Source organism: Malaya genurostris, chromosome 2 (assembly GCF_030247185.1).
Source record: "Malaya genurostris strain Urasoe2022 chromosome 2, Malgen_1.1, whole genome shotgun sequence".
Classification (NCBI taxonomy): domain Eukaryota; kingdom Metazoa; phylum Arthropoda; class Insecta; order Diptera; family Culicidae; genus Malaya; species Malaya genurostris.
In genome coordinates, this window is record NC_080571.1 from 321,292,258 (window position 1) to 321,310,674 (window position 18,417).

At 40.1% G+C, this 18,417-nt stretch overlaps 2 protein-coding genes across 2 annotated transcripts in view; one reads left to right on the top strand and one right to left on the bottom strand.

Moving 5' to 3' along the window:
* LOC131431287 (angiotensin-converting enzyme) overlaps positions 1-18,417 on the top strand; it is a 265,227-nt gene that overhangs the window by 74,850 nt on the left and 171,960 nt on the right. The gene's annotated exons all lie outside the window — the stretch shown is intronic.
* LOC131431289 (uncharacterized) lies at positions 7,482-9,770 on the bottom strand. The gene is made up of 2 exons (XM_058596905.1): positions 9,656-9,770; positions 7,482-9,083 (listed from the first exon to the last, which is right to left on the bottom strand). Exons 1-2 carry the CDS (start codon positions 9,665-9,667, stop codon positions 8,031-8,033), a joined length of 1,065 nt encoding a protein of 354 aa, XP_058452888.1. The 5' UTR covers positions 9,668-9,770; the 3' UTR covers positions 7,482-8,030.

The window sequence follows — 18,417 nt, forward strand, 5'->3', positions numbered from 1 at the left end:
TTGGATGAACGAAGCAGTGAAGATGAAGATATTCATGAATATATCTGCTTTATGAGCTATGTCGCTTCCGAGGAAGCGTGAGCTTGGTTATTTCATTGGAATGGCTGTCCATGTACGAGAATGGAAGAGAGCGTTCACCCATACCACTGTTTCCTTACTCTCGGTAAGAGAGAATGTTTAACCCCACAATTCATAGCAAGCAACTATCTTCACTGGACTAGATAGAGCTGAAGATTAAGTATTCAGTTTTCGCTGACAGATTGATTACTGGCCTTCAACTGTCGAATGTTATTTGAATGATGGTTTTGCTGTAATTGGGACATGTGTTTTTTACAGCTCTCAACAAGCCAGCAATACGCAATGAAAAATTATTCCATGCTAAATATTGATTACAATACTTATTTTTTATCCAGTTAGTTGATTCACTCTCATGCACTATTTCGATTAAATCCAATTAAACGTTATTCGGATTCAGAGTTTGTGTTCGCTTAAAAAAGTAAACAGTCGAAAATTGCTTCCGGTCGAGACGATAGAAACAAATACAATACAGTGCAGTAAACAACAGCAAGCCCTGCCCTGAAACTGCGAAAAAGACATCTTCAACCAAAGGTAACCGTTCAGTACGGGTATTTAGCGAGTCCAGTATTATTGGTTCAACAAACAAAAATATTGGAATAACCGAACAAGCTTCCCCAGCTAAAGCATCAACTGCAATCATCGTGAAACAACACAAACCCACTTCAACTAACATCTGTTCAGACAATACTACGGATGTTCAAGAGACGCATCAAAACAATGACGACGAAAACACTAAAAACAACAGCAACGACGACGGTAAAATGGAAGAAGATACGACTAACGAGCTAATGGTCCCTCAATCTAAGGTGGATAGGAACGAGAGCAACTCTCCCACGAGAAAATGGGTTACAACGAGATCCAGTAAAAAAATGTATCTTGATTTTATTTGCATCTAATGTTTTATGATGAACCGGCTCTGTTTAGTTTTAGGATCTTGAGCAGCAGAAAATAAATGTATGAACAACAAAACGCTATTTGGCAGGAATTGGATTTATAGAAGTAACAGGAGAGCAAGAGTTAATTTCTCTCTAGCAACCATCAGACGAAGACTTTGTTTGTTTGCAGTATTTGCTCAGATCGTCAGATCACTATGTTTATAATATTCAAGTATAACTAAGGGTTCTTACGCTCAATTAACTTGGCCCGAAGAAATTAAGTGCAACAGTTTTTGTGGCTTAAAGTCATCTATAACAGGAGTTAGCGATCGGAGTTCTCAGAAACATTCGACAGTTAAGAGCCAGTCATCGGTTTTTTGGCGAAAACTAAATATTTGATCTTAAGCACTATTCTGCCTCGTGAAGATAGTTGCTTGCTATGAATTATTTTGTGAGAGGAATGACATTCAGACCACGAGAGAAAAAGTATATTCACGCTTTCTGTGCTTCATGAAGACTCCAATACTAGCACACTGTACCATCTGTGCATATGTTGAATATAATTGATTCCACAAACTTTTTGTTTGTGTATTTCTTTTTGACTGGTAAGGCTGCCTCTTTGTGAGCGGTGAAATTCAAACCCTGATCGCTGGTCAATCGTAGAAAAGACTAACCATCACACAGCCATCACATGCTCAGAATGATAGGCGTCATCTTTCTAAATATTTCTTTACATGATGAATCTCCCTTAAAGTGATATAAAAGTATTATTTTAGCTCAGGGTTAACATAGGGGCTAGGTAGCTTCGACAAAGTTGTGCAGAAAGTCATTTTAAACAAATTTGCAAAAAGTACTGTTCCCGTAACTTAAGTAGAATTCAGAATTTAAAGTATTTTCTGAAGAGGGTCTCCTAAAGCCCGTTTTTGTGAAAAATTCTATGAATTTTTCACATTTCATATTACACAAAGTTATTCATCAATAAAAACTACCCAACGTTCAGGAATATACTATGCCACTTTCATTTCAGACTAATGAAAAAAGCCATTTTTCCAAGGGGAGAGTCGCTTAACAGAAACTATATTGTGCCTTTTAAAAAACACGTGATATACTGTGAGTCTAATGTCGTTTTCGTTTTTAAATTGCACTACACAGGTGTAGCGAAAGCTGCACTGAAACCGTTCGTTTTTACCAATTGCACTACACCAGTGCTACACTTTTTCTGCACCGATACCACTGGTGTAGCACTCATCAAAAGTTTGGTGTAGCTCTGTGCAATGGAATCGTTTATTGTAGTCAATGGTTACTGTTTATGTTTTCATCATTTTTGTTCGTTTATTCATGCCATGGTGTAGCACTCCACCGGTGTAGTGCAGTTTAAAAACGAAAACGACATAAGTGTGCCACGCTGTTCTCCATGAAACAGCTACTTGTCAAAACTGAGCCCTTTGTGTGCCGCAACTGTGCAACTGTATGAAAACGAAAGTGCCAATATTGATAAATGCGCCAACGCATTGTGTTAATGTGTGATTGGCACATTGTTCTGAGGGTCCTCCCCTTGCATTTTTCATATAGTTTTCACAAATTTCAATTTTGTTCATCATTACGAGACGCAGAAAAGTGCAGACACCACTTACATATAAAATTAATTCCAAATGCACGAACCTTCCTCTTAACACTGCTCATATGGTCTTGCACAATGTGCGCGTAAATTTAAGAAAACATCGCGTTATTTGAAATTTTTGGCGCAAAATTTTCGATTTTAGTATAAATTACATAAAAATATAACTACGTCCATACACAAAACCATCTAGGACTATCTGAGTATATTTTGCGACTGTGGAAATTTGAAAGAGATATTCTAAGACCCAAGAAATACTTGGAATGTTGTCCTCAGAGACTACAATGTGCAACAGCATAGCATCATATAAAAGTCACTAATCACTCGTTTATACACTGATTTAATTTTTCTAGATGGATGTCCCCGATCTCTACTAGATTCTATGAAACCAAACAATTTCGTAATGTTCATTTCATAGAAATCAATTCATCGAAGCATGTTGGATTGTTTTGAATACGTATAAATAAAAATTTCCTTCGTTATGCAAAAACTTTTTTTAAGCGCCACATTTCTCACAGACCTGTTTGGATTCCTCTTGATAGCTGAAACTACCTGCTACCTTCACTTCTACTACACGGAAACTCATTTTAGGTACCTTGTTCTGTCCGATCAACAATTAAACATTCGATTAAAATTGTGAGGTACCGTATATTGTGCGATTCTGCTGATAACACGATGAAATCCAAATCCGGATTTTCAAGGTACGTGCGCAAAATTATATTCCGCCGCTGTTGATCTTCCGATTCCATCTTCGCGACGATTGAAAAGCTACTACTGTCACTTACACAATGTAAACTTTATACATTAAACTAGTTTCAACTAATATTCTAATTGAAAATAATGGCTATTCGTAAGTGATGCAATCTTAGTACGTACACTCTTTACATACATGCACATACGGATATGTTTCGATCCCGTCGAGCTGAGTCAAATGGTATTTGACACTAAGGGTTTCCAAGGTTTCCATCAAAGGACGAATGCTCAGAAATCATGTAGCTCTAGAAAATAATAAAAAAGTTTCAAACAGAGGGAAATTGTAATTGGCATAACGTTCGCATTTAAAAAATGGACAGAAATTGCCGATCAATTGCAGCATCAATCATAGTAACCCATGAGTCAGCAGATAAATTTGACCATTCAACACTGATAAAAATCGACACGTTGGATTGATGTGTTTTACACTTAATTTCGCCGCATGTGATTCGACACTTTAATTGCGTAAGTCTCTTTAAATAGGATTCAAATCAAATAACATTGATTTCTATTTATAGTACACTTGAATTCCATCGAGCAAACAGGAGATTTATTTCAAATATATGACACTTAGTATTCAATTCGCTCGACACTTTCATTCAAATTGTCAAACAAATAAATATGAACTTATGGAAATTCTTAAAATTTAAATGATTTTTACCTATAAGTATCATATAATACTTTTCCATGTGAGGTGGATTTAAATTTATAATTGAAATGTATGAACTTTTGAATAATTTCTTAAATATAGTTTATTGAATATAAATTATTCGAAAATTTTTTCAAAAATTATAATATAGAATTTTCATTTCGCCAACTGACACAAGACCGTAGAAGAATTGAACGATTTTGTTAGGTAATCTCCAAATCCACTACCTGAAAACAAGAACATTTTACGAGTCACACAAATAAAAACAAATTATATTAAATAATGACTTTTTAAACGGCATAAGCAGATGACAGTTTGGTTATTTTCCTATTGCTGCAATGCGATTTAATTTTTTTCACATTATTATTAAATACCAACTGTTAGTTCATGATTTCTTGTTTATTTTCGTAGATGAAATTCAGAGGTGAAAATGAACAAAGAGAAACTGTAACTTGCTGATACGATGTTTTGAAAAGTCACCTACAATGTAATCGATATACTTCTGTGTAATAAGGAGTGTATCGAAAAATAGTTAGCAACATTGATTATTGAATAAAAAAGCAAAAAAAAAAACATATTTTGACATCAGTTTTCGATATATTGTAGAAAAATTACATTTTTATGCATTTCACTGATTATATTTAAAAAATCCTAGTTTCTGTGAAACACTCGTACTTTGGACTTGACATTCTGTCACAAATTCATCACATATACTTTTGTGACTTTTCTGGATGCAGATGTCCAGTTTTTTTTTTGAACTCCTGCATGTTTTGGGACACTGTACCTTCCTTCCGAAAGTGCCGCTTGACAATTGCCCAATACCTTTCAATTGGCCGAAGATCCGGGCAGTTCGGTGGGTTGATGTCCTTTTCCACGAATTGTACATTATTTTTTGACAACCACTGTAGAACGGAGTTGGCGTAGTGGGCTGAAGCCAAATCTGGCCAAAAGAGATGAGGAGCCTTATGCTTTCTGTACAGTAGCAGCATTCTCTTCTTCAAACATTCTTCCTCGTACACCTTGGCGTTAATTGTGCCCTTCGTGAAGAAAATCCACGATCGCGAAGCACAGGTACAAATTTCTTGCCAGACCAACACCTTCTGCCCAAACTTTTCCATCGCCACCGTGGTGTCAGCGTCGTCCAGGTCCTGGTACACCAATTTCGTATAATATTGCGGTCCGGGCAGCGCTCGAGAGTCTTCCTTAGCGTAGGTTTCGTCGTCGATCAGGATGCATCCGTCTTTATTCTATAGAATCCGGTTATAAAGTTTTCGTGCTCTTGTTTTGGCCTGAACTTGCTGTACCAGGGAGTTTTTCGGCACCTTCTGTTTCTTGTACGTTTTCAGGGAGTTCCGAACTTTGATCCGTTGAATCATCCCGATGCTGGTGTTGAACTGCTTGGCCAAACCCCGCGTCGACGCCGATGGATTTTTCCTGATGTACTCAACCACTTTTAAGTACCGGCCGGGCTGGCTGGGACCCGTTTTCCTACCGGATCGGGGCAAATCCTTCATGGAAAGGGTCTTACCGAACTTCTCGATAATATTTTTGACACTGGTGTGGTGCACTTTCACCCGTTTTGCAATTTCGTTGTACGTGACACCACTTTCTGAGCACCAAGAGTGCAGAATACAACATCTTGGCACTATTAGACAACAAACAGAGCATCGAAAGGAAGCCCGGAACCGTGGCCGTGAACGGGAAAAATTATAGTACGAAATGCCTGCCGGAAGTTGCGTCGTTAATCAAGAAATATCATAAGGACGAAGATGCGGTGTTCTGGCCAAATCTGGCGTCGGCACACTACTCAAAGCGTTCGTTGAAGGAGATGGAGCGGCCGAATGTCAATGTAGTACCCAAGTCGGCAAACCCGCCCAGCGTCCCCCAGCTGCGTCCCTCGAGAATTTCTTGAAGTGAAGTTAACAATTTTGACGCGAAAACTAAGAAGGAATTCATAAATAAAACGAAGAAAGGACTCAAAAACATGCCTACACGCATGTTTTCGACCACCATGGCGAATATTCGGTTAGTTGTTACTCGCAAGGACGTAGGTTTTTTTTATAAGAAAAACTTAAATAATTACCTTGCATGGGAAATTTATCAAAAACAATTATCTGTCGTAGCTTTTTTATCACCATCCGAATTAAGTCCTTTTTTCTAAATGCAAACATTACATTATCAAGTTCCTTTAAAGGCCCAGCATCCGAAAAAGAAGATCAAGCTTTTAGCACAGGCAAGCACAATTTTTGATGATGAAATGAATCTGGGTGCCAAAATTTCATTGCTATTTTGGACCTCTAACCAGCCCAAACAGAAATAATTCCGATCACGTAATGATTGTTCAACCCGATCGGCGTCTGCTGAATGTGTGTATTTCCCAATTTCCGACTGCAGAACTGCATCGATCATTTCTAGCTCTCAATAATCGGTCGGTCACTGAACTAGTTCAGTGTTGGTACATGTGTAAAATGTACTATTGCCTATGCTAGGCCATACTGGAAACAGTCAGGATCTGGGTCAGTCGATCGCGACTTTCGCTTTTTCTTCTCCTCTCTCTCTCTTTTCCGTTAAAACGGGCACGAGCAGGTAAATCTAAAACTGTCGTCCCAGTACACTAACTAGGTGGTGTCTGTTTGTTGTTAATTCTGCTGTTGTTTCCAATGATGATGTTATTGCCGCACAGTTTTTTTTTCTTCTACTTCGTATGTTGCAATCCTTGCGCAATCTTCCACACGGTTCGTCGTTTCGTTTCTCATTCCGAAGCTGTGCAATGTTGCATTGCGCTGATGCGATTAAAGCACTCGATCGCACGAACAAGTGTTTGTGCGTGTGTTGGCAGATTTTGGATTTCCTAAATCAAGGTTGATTTCGATGGATCGGACCCTCGGATGAACTGGAATTTAATCACATTCACCTGTGACTAGCGAAAGGATGACGCCTTTTTGGGCGATTATGCACTCGCGTTATGCTTTCGTGCTGCGGGGCGCTTCAGCAGGTGTGGGTGTGCACTCTGGCGGAACAATTGATGAGCCAACGTAGTGGCGATTGTGGCGATCATGTTTTCCCCTTAGTTTTTTGTTTTTGTTTTTTTTCATTCGATATCCAGTTTGGACAAATGCGCATCCGTATTTTAATAATAATCTGCACTTTGGCGTGGATGTGTTTCAGGTAGTTAGTTCGAGTTTGTAGTAATGTAGTTTTTTTTGTAACAGCTTACCGCTCAGTAGGGGGCTGAAACGGAGGGTGCGGAACAGATGGCGCCCAAACTCTTTATGAAGTCATACTTGGCTGATTGACGATAGTCGCCGTTGTTTTGATAAGTGAAATTCACTACACATGTTGCCAGCGGTGGAAGGGAGCTGGTCTATTCGATATGAATGCATGAATTATGAAAAAACTGTCGGATTTTATCGGAAGCGAAATTGGCTGCGCGGTTGTATATTTTGGCCACACTTGGCAGCTCAGGGATGTTTCTTCAAAACCGGACAGACATGCGAACAACAGTGGGTTACTATTTTTGGTATATTTTTTTTTTCAATAAGGTTTTTTTCAACGCTTTTTTCACTCTCCTCGGTCGATTGATACAATATAATAATAATAATAATGGTGAAACAAATAACAATTCGGTTTCTTTCGCTCAGTTTTTTGTTGTTTTGTTTTATAGTATGGACGAGAAAAATTAATTGAAAACGAGCTGACTTTCCTTCGAAACGGAAAGTCACTCTCTGTTGGTCGTCGTCGAAATGTTTCGATTACTTGATGCGATGGGTTTTGCTTTCTGCGGGGTGAGTATTTGTAGTCTGTTTAGTTGCTACGCGTAACACGAATGGTAACTTAGTCAATATCACGATCGTTAACGTATTGATGAATGGGTTGAAAGTCAGATCATTCTTGTTTTGGTAGAGATGAGAGGTTAGTTTCGTTGGAGGGGTTAGTTGAATATTCTGGACGGGGCCGGGAAGAAGATGAAAAAAAAAAACAGGAACGAGGAAACGTTTTTCTCTTAATACGGGCTTAGTTGGGGGAGGAAGGGAGGGAATTTTATCACAATTTTTGCTTATTCGTGGTGGAAATCATGCTCATCGTGTCCTTCGTAATGATGGATTTCTTCGTGATGATGTTCCTCGTGGTGTACTGGAACATGGACTGGAACCTTAACTGGATACGGGACGGGTTTCTCGACTTCGTATGGAATATGTTTCTCAACGGTGTAGGGAATTGGGCGGTCGACCGGGACCTTGACTGGATAAGGCACATTCTTGTACACTGGATATGGCACGTGCTTCTCTACTGGGTATGGGGCTGGCACGGGCACCTTGACTGGAACTGGCACAGGTTTCTCCACGTGCACTGGGACTGGACGGTCATATGGGACATGGACTGGGTACGGGATCTTCTTGATGACAGGGTATGGGACTGGTTTTTCTACCGGAACTGGTACTGGTTTGTGCACATGGACTGGAACTGGACGGTCAACTGGAACATGGACTGGATAGTGGACAACCTTTTCGACTGGGTATGGCTTTTCAACATGAACTGGAACCTTGACTGGCACAAGGATCTTCTTCTCAACTGGGTATGGAGCTGGGACATGGACCTTCACTGGTACTGGGACCTTCTTTTCCACTGGGTATGGGGCTGGTACGTATACCTTGACGGGGACTGGGTTGTCAACTGGAACATGGACTGGGTATGGAACCTTCTTCTCTACTGGGTATGGAGCTGGGACATGAACTGGAACCTTGACGATTTCCTTGACCGGATAGTGAACGGTCTTGTACACGGGGTATGGTTTTGGTACTCCCACCTTAACCGGGTAAGGAATGTGTTTCTCGACCGGGTATGGGATGTGCTTCTCGACTGGGTACGGAACGGCGACCTTCTTCACCACGGTTAAAGTTTTCTCATGATGAGGATGGAAATCAACGTGTTCGTGATGGTGTTCATGGTGTCCCTCAAACTCGTGGAAATCATGTCCACCGAAGTCGTGGTCGAAGAGTCCACGTTTGTCCTGTTTTTTCTCAGCCTGTTCGACTGGCTTAGCTTCTTCGGCCTTTTTTTCTTCGGCCGCTACACTGCAAACCAGCAGTGTCGCTATACCTATTAACACCTGCGAAAAAAAAAAAAAAGAAAAACGAACATGAAAATTTAATTCACAAAAAAATCTTCTCACCAACTATCATCTCTACAATGGTGCCGGAAAGGAAAAGGAAGTGTAAGAATTGTTGGCTTTTAGCCCGAAGCCCCCGATCGTTGCTCATGATCATTTCCACTTGTTCGGCAATAGCTGCTAATTTATCCGCGTTGGCAATCCAAAAGCGAAAGTATTTTCCACGCTCAACTCTACCCCGGATCAACACGACACATTTCGATTTCCTCACAAAGCAAGTTGTCACCGAACAAGTTTCACTGCACCAACAGCTACATTATTATGCAAATCTGTTTCACTCAGTCCATATGTGCAATGTTTGCCCAATAACAGGTCCTTTCCGTTCAATCATACAAGCACTCTTGCGTCATTCAATCAATTTCCTCAGTCACATATTCACAAAACTTGATCTTTTCCACACTCAGATTCATAGCTCGATTATTATGTTAAATAGTAGTCCATTTGAGATAAATTGTAGAACACTTCGTAGAACACTTTTCAATGCACAGCTGCAGAACGAACAGCCCACGTACCAAAAATTTCATTGTGATGCTCCTACGATGCTGGTGCGGTGGTGGTGGTGGTGGTGGGTTAAAGACCGAACTGAAGTCCAACTGGGTACTGGATGGTGTTCGGTAGCCCGCCAGGGTCTTTTATACAAAACGCTTTTGCCCCTGTAGATTTTCCCCCTTTGAACGGTTCGCACCGGTCAGGTCTCCGTCGTTGATCGGTTCTTTCGACAGGGTGAGATTGAGCCACCCAACCGGAGAGAGCCGCCAGACAGAGAGAAAGAGAGAGTACCGATCGATGATCCTGAGTAGGGTGGCTTTTTCTCACAATTCTCTTACTCTCCGTGTTGAACGCCGGTTGCCTGTATTGTACGGGGAAACTCACAACTTATTGGAGTTTTCCTTGCCAAAGCAAAGGAATCACCTAAATCGGTTGAGATTGAGTGAAGCAAACAATCTCTTGGCGGACAACGGGCGAGTCATTCTCTCTCTCGAAGGGGTTGAGAGGAGCTACTACTACCCTTACCGATCGGCCTTCTAAGCCGAATAGTTCGCGCGCTTTTAGTGGGTTAGCGCGTGCCTGGTCGGCTGGTCGTAAAATCGCGTTAAAAACTAGATTGATCACAGTAATTAGGTTAGTCGGTAATATTTGAACTAGGTACAGTCAAATGAACGTACGGAGAACATTGTACTGATTCAATGATTAGCCTAATTGTTTTTACTGTTGCGATCATGATGATATATTAGGTTAGGTCATATAAGAAAAGCGTTAGGCAGGGGAGCTAAACCGAATTTGAAATAGTGTATCAAACATTACAGCAGAATAAATTTGAAAGTCCGTTTATGATTAACCGGTTTACTAGTGTTGGTTAGTATTTTTCGGTGAACGTATACTGAATATCAACTGTTCACTCTTGTATGGCTTAGTGACGTCTAATTATTCAGGCATTTGACATGATTCGCATAGCATAACGATAGCGATCTGGTGCCATGTAGATTCAGTTTAAGTTGCTTTTGGTCTGTGAGGCGATCAAAGAACCGACCATATTTTTGGTTTCATGGATAGAAACAAGTGGAAACCATTTCTTTGAAAAATTCCTAAATGTTTGCTATATGCGCTTCAGTGGATTGATTTTTGAAAAACCTGAACCGCGATCCCATTTCAACCAGAATACTAGTTGATTTTCTGAATTCGATTGGTTAAAATTTGGTACAACTAATCGATTGTTGTTTTAACTAAACTGTCATTTTTGATTTTCGATTAGCAGAAACGATGGTTGAAACAACTAATTTAACTGTTTGAAAAAAAATGCTGCCAATTAGTGAGGACACATACCTTTCAATTTCAACAAATATTTTAGTTGAAATAACTGGTGTTGTTATTGAAACAAAATTCGGTTTTGTTTGTTTTAGACATTGCAAATTGTTTGTTTTAGACATTGAACAATTTTATTGATTTGCGAAAATAATCAAAATATACTTACTGATACACGTCATGATCTATTTGAAACAAGTTCGGTATGTTGAGATTCATGAAATAAATATCGTTGTTAAAATAGAAACAGTATTTCATATTGACATGTAATATCATTAGGGCTGGGAAAACCACCGATCACTGCTGATTTCAAGTGATCTTAACCAAGGAATAAATTATCATTACGAAATCAGAACTGATCTAATCTCTAAGTGATTTTGATTTTTGTATGATCATGATCATGTCAAGTCGAGATCAGTAAAGATCTAAATTCTAAAAAAATACTTCTGATTCGATCGGAAATGATTGATGTAGAAAAACGTTTTTAATCAGCAAAAGTGCCCGGAGGGGCGAGTAAATTAGCGAAATTATCAAATTTACCTAGAATGAGTATTGAAAGATGATGCCTTCAAACGGTTGAACTAAAGTTATGCACTGATAATTTTAGTCAATTTATATGAGGTTGGGTGCATCAACCGCTGGGAATTGGAATTTTGCGACGGCAATTCAAACGCGCCATTCAATCGCAGCGCGTGCTGTGTGTTTGAAACCCTTCGCTCCTGTTACTTCTATCAATTAAATTCATGTCAAAAAGCATTTTATTTCTAGTGCATGAACATCATCATCGGTATCAAACAGCTGGAAGTAAAACAGTCTGCTGGAAGTAAATCAATGATCGAATTTGAAGCATAAAATTTTTGCGCATACCTGAAAGATTACGAGATGATCATTCATTAACATTTTCTAATTTGTCACCAAATCTTTTTCATCTTAAACAAGGTTAACTTTATCACAACACCGCTGTTAGATAAACACTTGTTATGGAATCATAAATTTCTCAAATCGAATGAACACAATTTCACCAAACGCTTCAACCATTGATGTTGTTTTCATTGACATTTTGAAGCGACGCGAACATATTTCAACAAAAAAAGTTGTTGATTTTGAATTGCGATTATTGTTTTGGTTTCAACTGTCTCCGGCCTTTTGCAGCATTCAAAACAATATATTTTTCAACTACTTGAATATATGCAAATAAAAAACCATTATGGTTAAATCAAAAAGAAATTAGTTGAATCAACTATCGCAAAAATTAAAAACTGCGACATCGCAATTTTAGGATCGAGGGGGTTCTCCGTGTAAGTTCTCGCTTTTTTCTATTTAAATATTATCTACAATTTTTTCTATCCTATTGGAAGAACTTGAAAAAAGGTGATTTACAATCACCTATCATTGATTTTTATTAGAATTTTACTACTGATTAACCAGAACATCTGCTGTGGGACGAAAAAAAGAAATTATCGGATAGCGCAAACAGTATCGCGAATTTCTCAATTTCACGGACTACGTATGTTCGATTTTTTATCTTTTTGTGGCGTTATTTTGGTACTCATGACCCTTACTTTTGTTGATAATTCAGTCAGGTTTGACAGCCATTGTACGTGGACGTGTTCTAGCTTGCTTGCCGTTTTTCGTCTATCCCATAAAATGGATCAAAGAATTTGTATTAGATTTTATGTGGAGATCAACTTAAAATGCGAGCGACGAAGATCGTTCCGGACGCCCGGAGCTCGTCAACAACAGTTGAAAACATTGATGAAGTAAAGGAACCTGTATTGGTCAATTGTCGAATCATAGTCAGAGAAATTTGTGACGACCTAAATATATCGATAGGCTCGTGCTATTCGATTATTACTAAGATTATGGGCATGAGACCAGTCGCCCGGAAATTCATACCAACATTGCTCAATTTCGACCGAAAACAGCATCACAACAACATTGCTCAGGAGCTGTCGAATTCTGTTGGTGATGACCCGAAATTGCTCCAGAAAGTCATAACTGGTAGGTTTTTGGTTGTGACGTAGACATCAAAGCTCAATCATCCCAACGGAAGCTGCATTATCATCAATTATTTTAAGATAGACGACAATCGAAGGCAAACTGAAATACGTCCACGCACAACACAATGTCAAAAACTGACTGGACATTTTAACCCTTCCACGAGATGTGGTGCAGAACGAAATATGTCAATACAAGAGAATATTCTAGAAAGGAGGGGGGAGGGGGGGGGGTAAATTAAGAGAATATTACCAGAAAAACATAGCAGGATGCATAAGTTTCTTATAATTTCATGGGAAATATTTTTCCCTATGATTCTTAGAAATAAATAAAAGAAAAGTTGGGTTTATTATATTATTATATCGTAAATTAATGTATTGCTTCAATTGCTTCACTTATCAGAATAATAAAATAAATAGTTAGTTATGGCATTCTACGAAACGATTTCATGTACTTGTGTACGTTGCACATAACACATTTATTACATACATTTATTTGCACAACATCACATTTAAGATAACACATAATCAACAATAGTACACCACAATACTCGGTTTGTGGCTGCCTCTCTCCATCCTCGATCACGCCCAATACTCGCCAATACTGCCTTCTTGTTCCAAACGGATTCGTGGCAAACACCTGTTTAGCAGGGTTGTTGTCCGGAATTCTTGCAACATGCCTGTCCATCGCATTCTTCCGGCTTTGACCACCTTCTAGATGCTGGGTTCGCCGTAGAGTGAAGCGAGCTCGTGGTTCATTTTTCGCCGCCACACGCCGTTCTCCTGTACACCGCCGAAAATTCCATAGCACGCGTCGCTCGAAAACTCCAAGTGCTTGCAGGTCCTCCTCGAGCATGATCCATGCTTCGTGTCCATAGAGGATCACCGGTCTTATAAACGTTTCGTACATGGTACATTTCGTGTGGGGGTAAATCTTTTTTGACCGCAGATTCTTTTGGAGCCCGTAGTAGACACGACTTCCACTGATGATGCGTCTTCGTATTTCATGACTCACATTGTTGTCAGCCGTTAGTAAGGATCCCAGGTAAACAAATTCTTCCACTACCTCGAAGGTATCCCCGTCTATCGTGACATTACTTCCTAGACGAATCCTGTCGTGCTCGATTCCGCCTACTAGCATGTACTTTGTTTTCGACGCATTCACCACCAGTCCAACCTTTGCTGCTTTGCGTTTCAGGCGTATGTACAACTCTGCCACCGTTCCAAAGTTTCTCGCGATAATGTCCGTGCCATCCGCTAAGCACACAAATTGACTGGATTTCGTGAAAATCGTACCCCGGCTGTTAAGCCCGGCTCGTCGCATTACTCCTTCCAAGGCGATGTTGAATAGTAGGCATGAAAGACCGTCACCTTATCGCAGTCCTCGGCGAGATCCGAATGAACTGGATAGTTCACCCGAGATCCTTACGCAGTTTTGCACACCGTCCATCGTCGCTTTGATCATTCTAGTCAACTTCCCAGGAAAGCTGTTCTCGTCCATAATTTTCCATAGCTCTATGCGGTCGATATTATCGTATATTGCCTTGAAGTCGATGAACAGGTGATGCGTTGGGACCTGGTATTCACGGCATTTTTGGGGGATTTGCCGCACGGTGAAGATCTGGTCCGTTGTCGATCGGCCATCGACGAAGCCGGCTTGATAACTTCCCACGAACTCATTCGTTTTAGATGATATACGACGGAAGATGATCTGGGATAACACTTTGTAGGCGTCATTCAGAATTGTAATCGATCGGAAGTTCTCGCATTCCAAATGGTCGCCTTTCTTGCGAATGGGATAAATTACCCCTTCTTTCCACTCCTCCGGTAGCTGTTCGGTTTCCCAGATCCTGACTATTAATCGGTGCAAACACTTGGCCAACTTTTCTGGGCCCATCTCGATGAGTTCAGCTGCGATGCCATCCTTACCAGCTGCTTTGTTGGTTTTGAGCTGGTGCATGGCATCCTTAACATCCCTCAATGTGGGAGCAGGATCATTTCATTTCGCCTTCTGCTGCACTGACTTAGTCGTTTCTCCCGTCATATTGAACCCCCATGCCTACGTTCTCAGCGCCGTTCAGGTGCTCATCGAAGTGCTGCTTCCACCTTTTAATCACCTCACGTCCATCCGTTAAGAGGCTCCCGTCCTTATCCCTGCACATTTCGGCTCGCGGCACAGGGCCGTTGTGGGATTTGTTGAGCTTCTTGTAGAATTTCCGTGTTTCTTGAAAGCGGTACAGCAGTTCCATTTCCTCGCACTCCGCTTCTTCCAGGTGGCGTTTTTTCTCCCGAAAGATGCGGGTCTGCTTTCTCCGCTTCTGTTTGTATCGTTCCACGTTCTGCCAGATAGTGGTCAGAGTCGACGTTAGCGCCGCGATAGGTCCTGACGTCGATAATGTCGGAGAAGTGCCTTCCATCAATCAGAACGTGGTCGATTTGCGATTCCGTCTGCTTTGGTGATCTCCAGGTGTAACGATAAGGGAGGCTATGTTGGAAGAAGATGCTACGAATGGCCATGTTCTTGTAGACGGCAAAATCGATGAGTCGTAAGCCGTTTTCGTTTGTTCGAGCTGCGCGTAAAATGCGTCCTTGTTATCATCAGTGCTTCCGGAGTGAGGGCTGTGCACGTTAATAATGCTAAACTAGAAGAAACGGCCCTTGATCCTCAACCTGTACATTCTTTCGTCGAACGGCCACCAATCGATCACGCGCATATCACCCATCACGATGAAAGCTGTTCCCAGCTCGCGTGTATTGCCGCAGCTCTGGTAGGTGGTATGATCACCTCTAAACGTTCGCACCATAGATCCTGTCCAACACACCTCCTGCAGCGCTACGATGCCGAACCCACGGTTCTTTAGTAGATCGGCGAGCATGCGGGTGCTCCCGATAAATTTGAGAGATCGGCAGTTCCACGTACCGAGCTTCCAATCGCAAGTCCTTTTTCGTCGCAGAGGTCGTTGCCATTGGTCTCGATTCATATTACTTTCTTGCTGATTTTCCGTTGCAATAGTTTTTTTCGGGTGGCTCGCTGGGCCGGACACCAACCCCGCAAATTTCCGGAGGACCATACTGCACAGTTGAGCTTAGAGTCCTTCACTAGCACTCGGACGTCGATCAGCCGCCCCTAACATGGGGAACAGACGCTGTTGTGAGCCGTTCATAACCTGGAAAACAGACGCTCAGGCTTGCATAAGCAAACCCCCCCCCCCTCCCTTCCCTGTCAGCCTACGACCATAGTTACCACCGGGGTTGGTTACCCGATCTTCCCTAAGGTTGCTCGCAGCCCAGCCGGTTCCGCGGGGAGGTAGGGATAGAAGTTGCTGGGAAGAGGCTGATGGCCTCAATGGGGTCTATGTTGCGCGTTACCCAGCCTTTACCAACCATTTATTATGTGTTCTGTTTTCTATATGTCATTTGGCACAAACTTTTTTAGTGCTATAAAGCTTGATAGTTCTTTTTACTTATTCGTTCAGAAACACATTAGTCGCCTTGGAAATAAGTTTTCTCTAACATTCAGTAAAAAACATCGATTTAATAGTAATTGATGAATCTATAACGATTTTTATAGAAGGGAAACATAATTCCCTCGAGTGTTAAGGGGTTAAATGGCCGCAATTGTCAACATAACAAGTGTAGTGAGAGTCGTGAATCGCGAGTTGTTGTTTTAACATTCAGAATAGAATGATATCTAATTAAGTATTAATTTACTGTATATTAAATTGCTTTTTGTTCGAAGATGGAACTATTACATCAGTTGTAATTAATACAATTGAATTATTTCATCCATAACAAAATGAGATGCAATAACTAATATTGATGTTAAATAATTATTATATTATTTCTTGTTAAATAGTTATTATACTATTCTTGATATGTCTATCTAGGAAATATCAAGTATTTCAATGGCAACTTAAAAATAACAAGTCATGATATGATGGTAAAAATTACTTCTACTTTGGTTTTTGTTTACTATTTACATCTTTGCGCACAGAAAGTAATAATGAAATGCACACGACATGTAAATCAAAAGTAACATGGAATGGACATAAATTAAATCGGAAGTTTGATTGGACACAATCGTTGATGCAGGCCCGTGCACAGGAATCATTCAAAGGTGGGTGGGGGGTTTCAAGGGAGGGTTCAATGGAGTGTTCTAGGGAGGGTTCAAAAGGGGGGGGGGTCCAGGGGTGTAAGGATTCAATGTCAGGAGAGGGGTGGAGAAGGTGCAAAATTTGGAAGAAAAGTCAAGTTATTTGCACTTTTATATAAAAAGTACTTTATTGTTCATGGAACTTACTGTTTGAAATGCACACGGGCCTGCGTTGATGTAAAACTAAAAGTGGATTGCATTAATTTTTCAATAAATGTAATTGTATCTTTCAATTAACGCTTAGGATTGCCTTTAAATTATATTGAATCGTACATAATTGTAAAGAAGTTTTATATTTAGTTCTGTGCGTGGAAATAGACGTAAATTCACAAAATATTTTTATTTTTTACAACATAGTTCTGTTCAACCGCATCTTATAAAAAAAATACTACCGACCACGTTCCATAACGAAAATTCGGTCGAACCAATAACGTAGAGACATTAGGGGGCCAAAAATGATCATCTCTAATTTTACATAGCGGGAGTGCAGCATAGCACTTATCCATATTCGATATAGCACCGATTTTGGCACCAGTTCAGTATGATAATTTTCGATCTTGAAAAATCACCACAGACCCTGCTGGTACAAGAAATTCCTTAAATTAAATTTTGTTTTTAATTGCAGATGTCTTAGAAATGTATGAAACGTCGATATTCGGTTAAATCCTGAATATCGACGTTTCATACATTGCAAAAATTTTGCGATTAGTTTTGGTTTTGCAGAGTGCAAATGAAAAGCTCTACTTAGTGGTGTATCTTTCTCATATTATTCATATTCTCATATGTATTACTGTAGCGTTCATCAAGATACTTTTATTTAATTCCGTAGAAATAAGGAAGGGTATTTGCGCAAATAAAATAGCTCAGGAACTAGTTTAAAAGAGATCTAACGATCTTGCATAAGAGCTTAGTTAGCGCAAATGGGCTCAATCATATGTCATCAGTGACATCAGTGAACCAGATCCGACTTCCGTTTCCGGTATTACAGCGCGATAAGTGAAAAAATTTAATTTTTGCGATAAGTGAAAAAATAGTATTTTTCCACAAGTGATGGCGAAATGAGGTGCGAATTTTTATAAAACTCACAGGTAATTTCATCTAGTTCGCAGACATTGTTAGTTAGTTGATATATAAATCTACTTTTGGACTATTAGTTCTCGGCTTCCGTTTCCGAAAGCACCGGTAATAGTGAAGTAAAGCTACAAAAACAGAACTCACTTAGATTTCACAGCAACGGTCAAACCGATTTTCACAAATCATGGTTCAAATTAAATTGTTTTTAAAGATACTGTGCAATTTCATCTAGATCCGACTTCCGGTT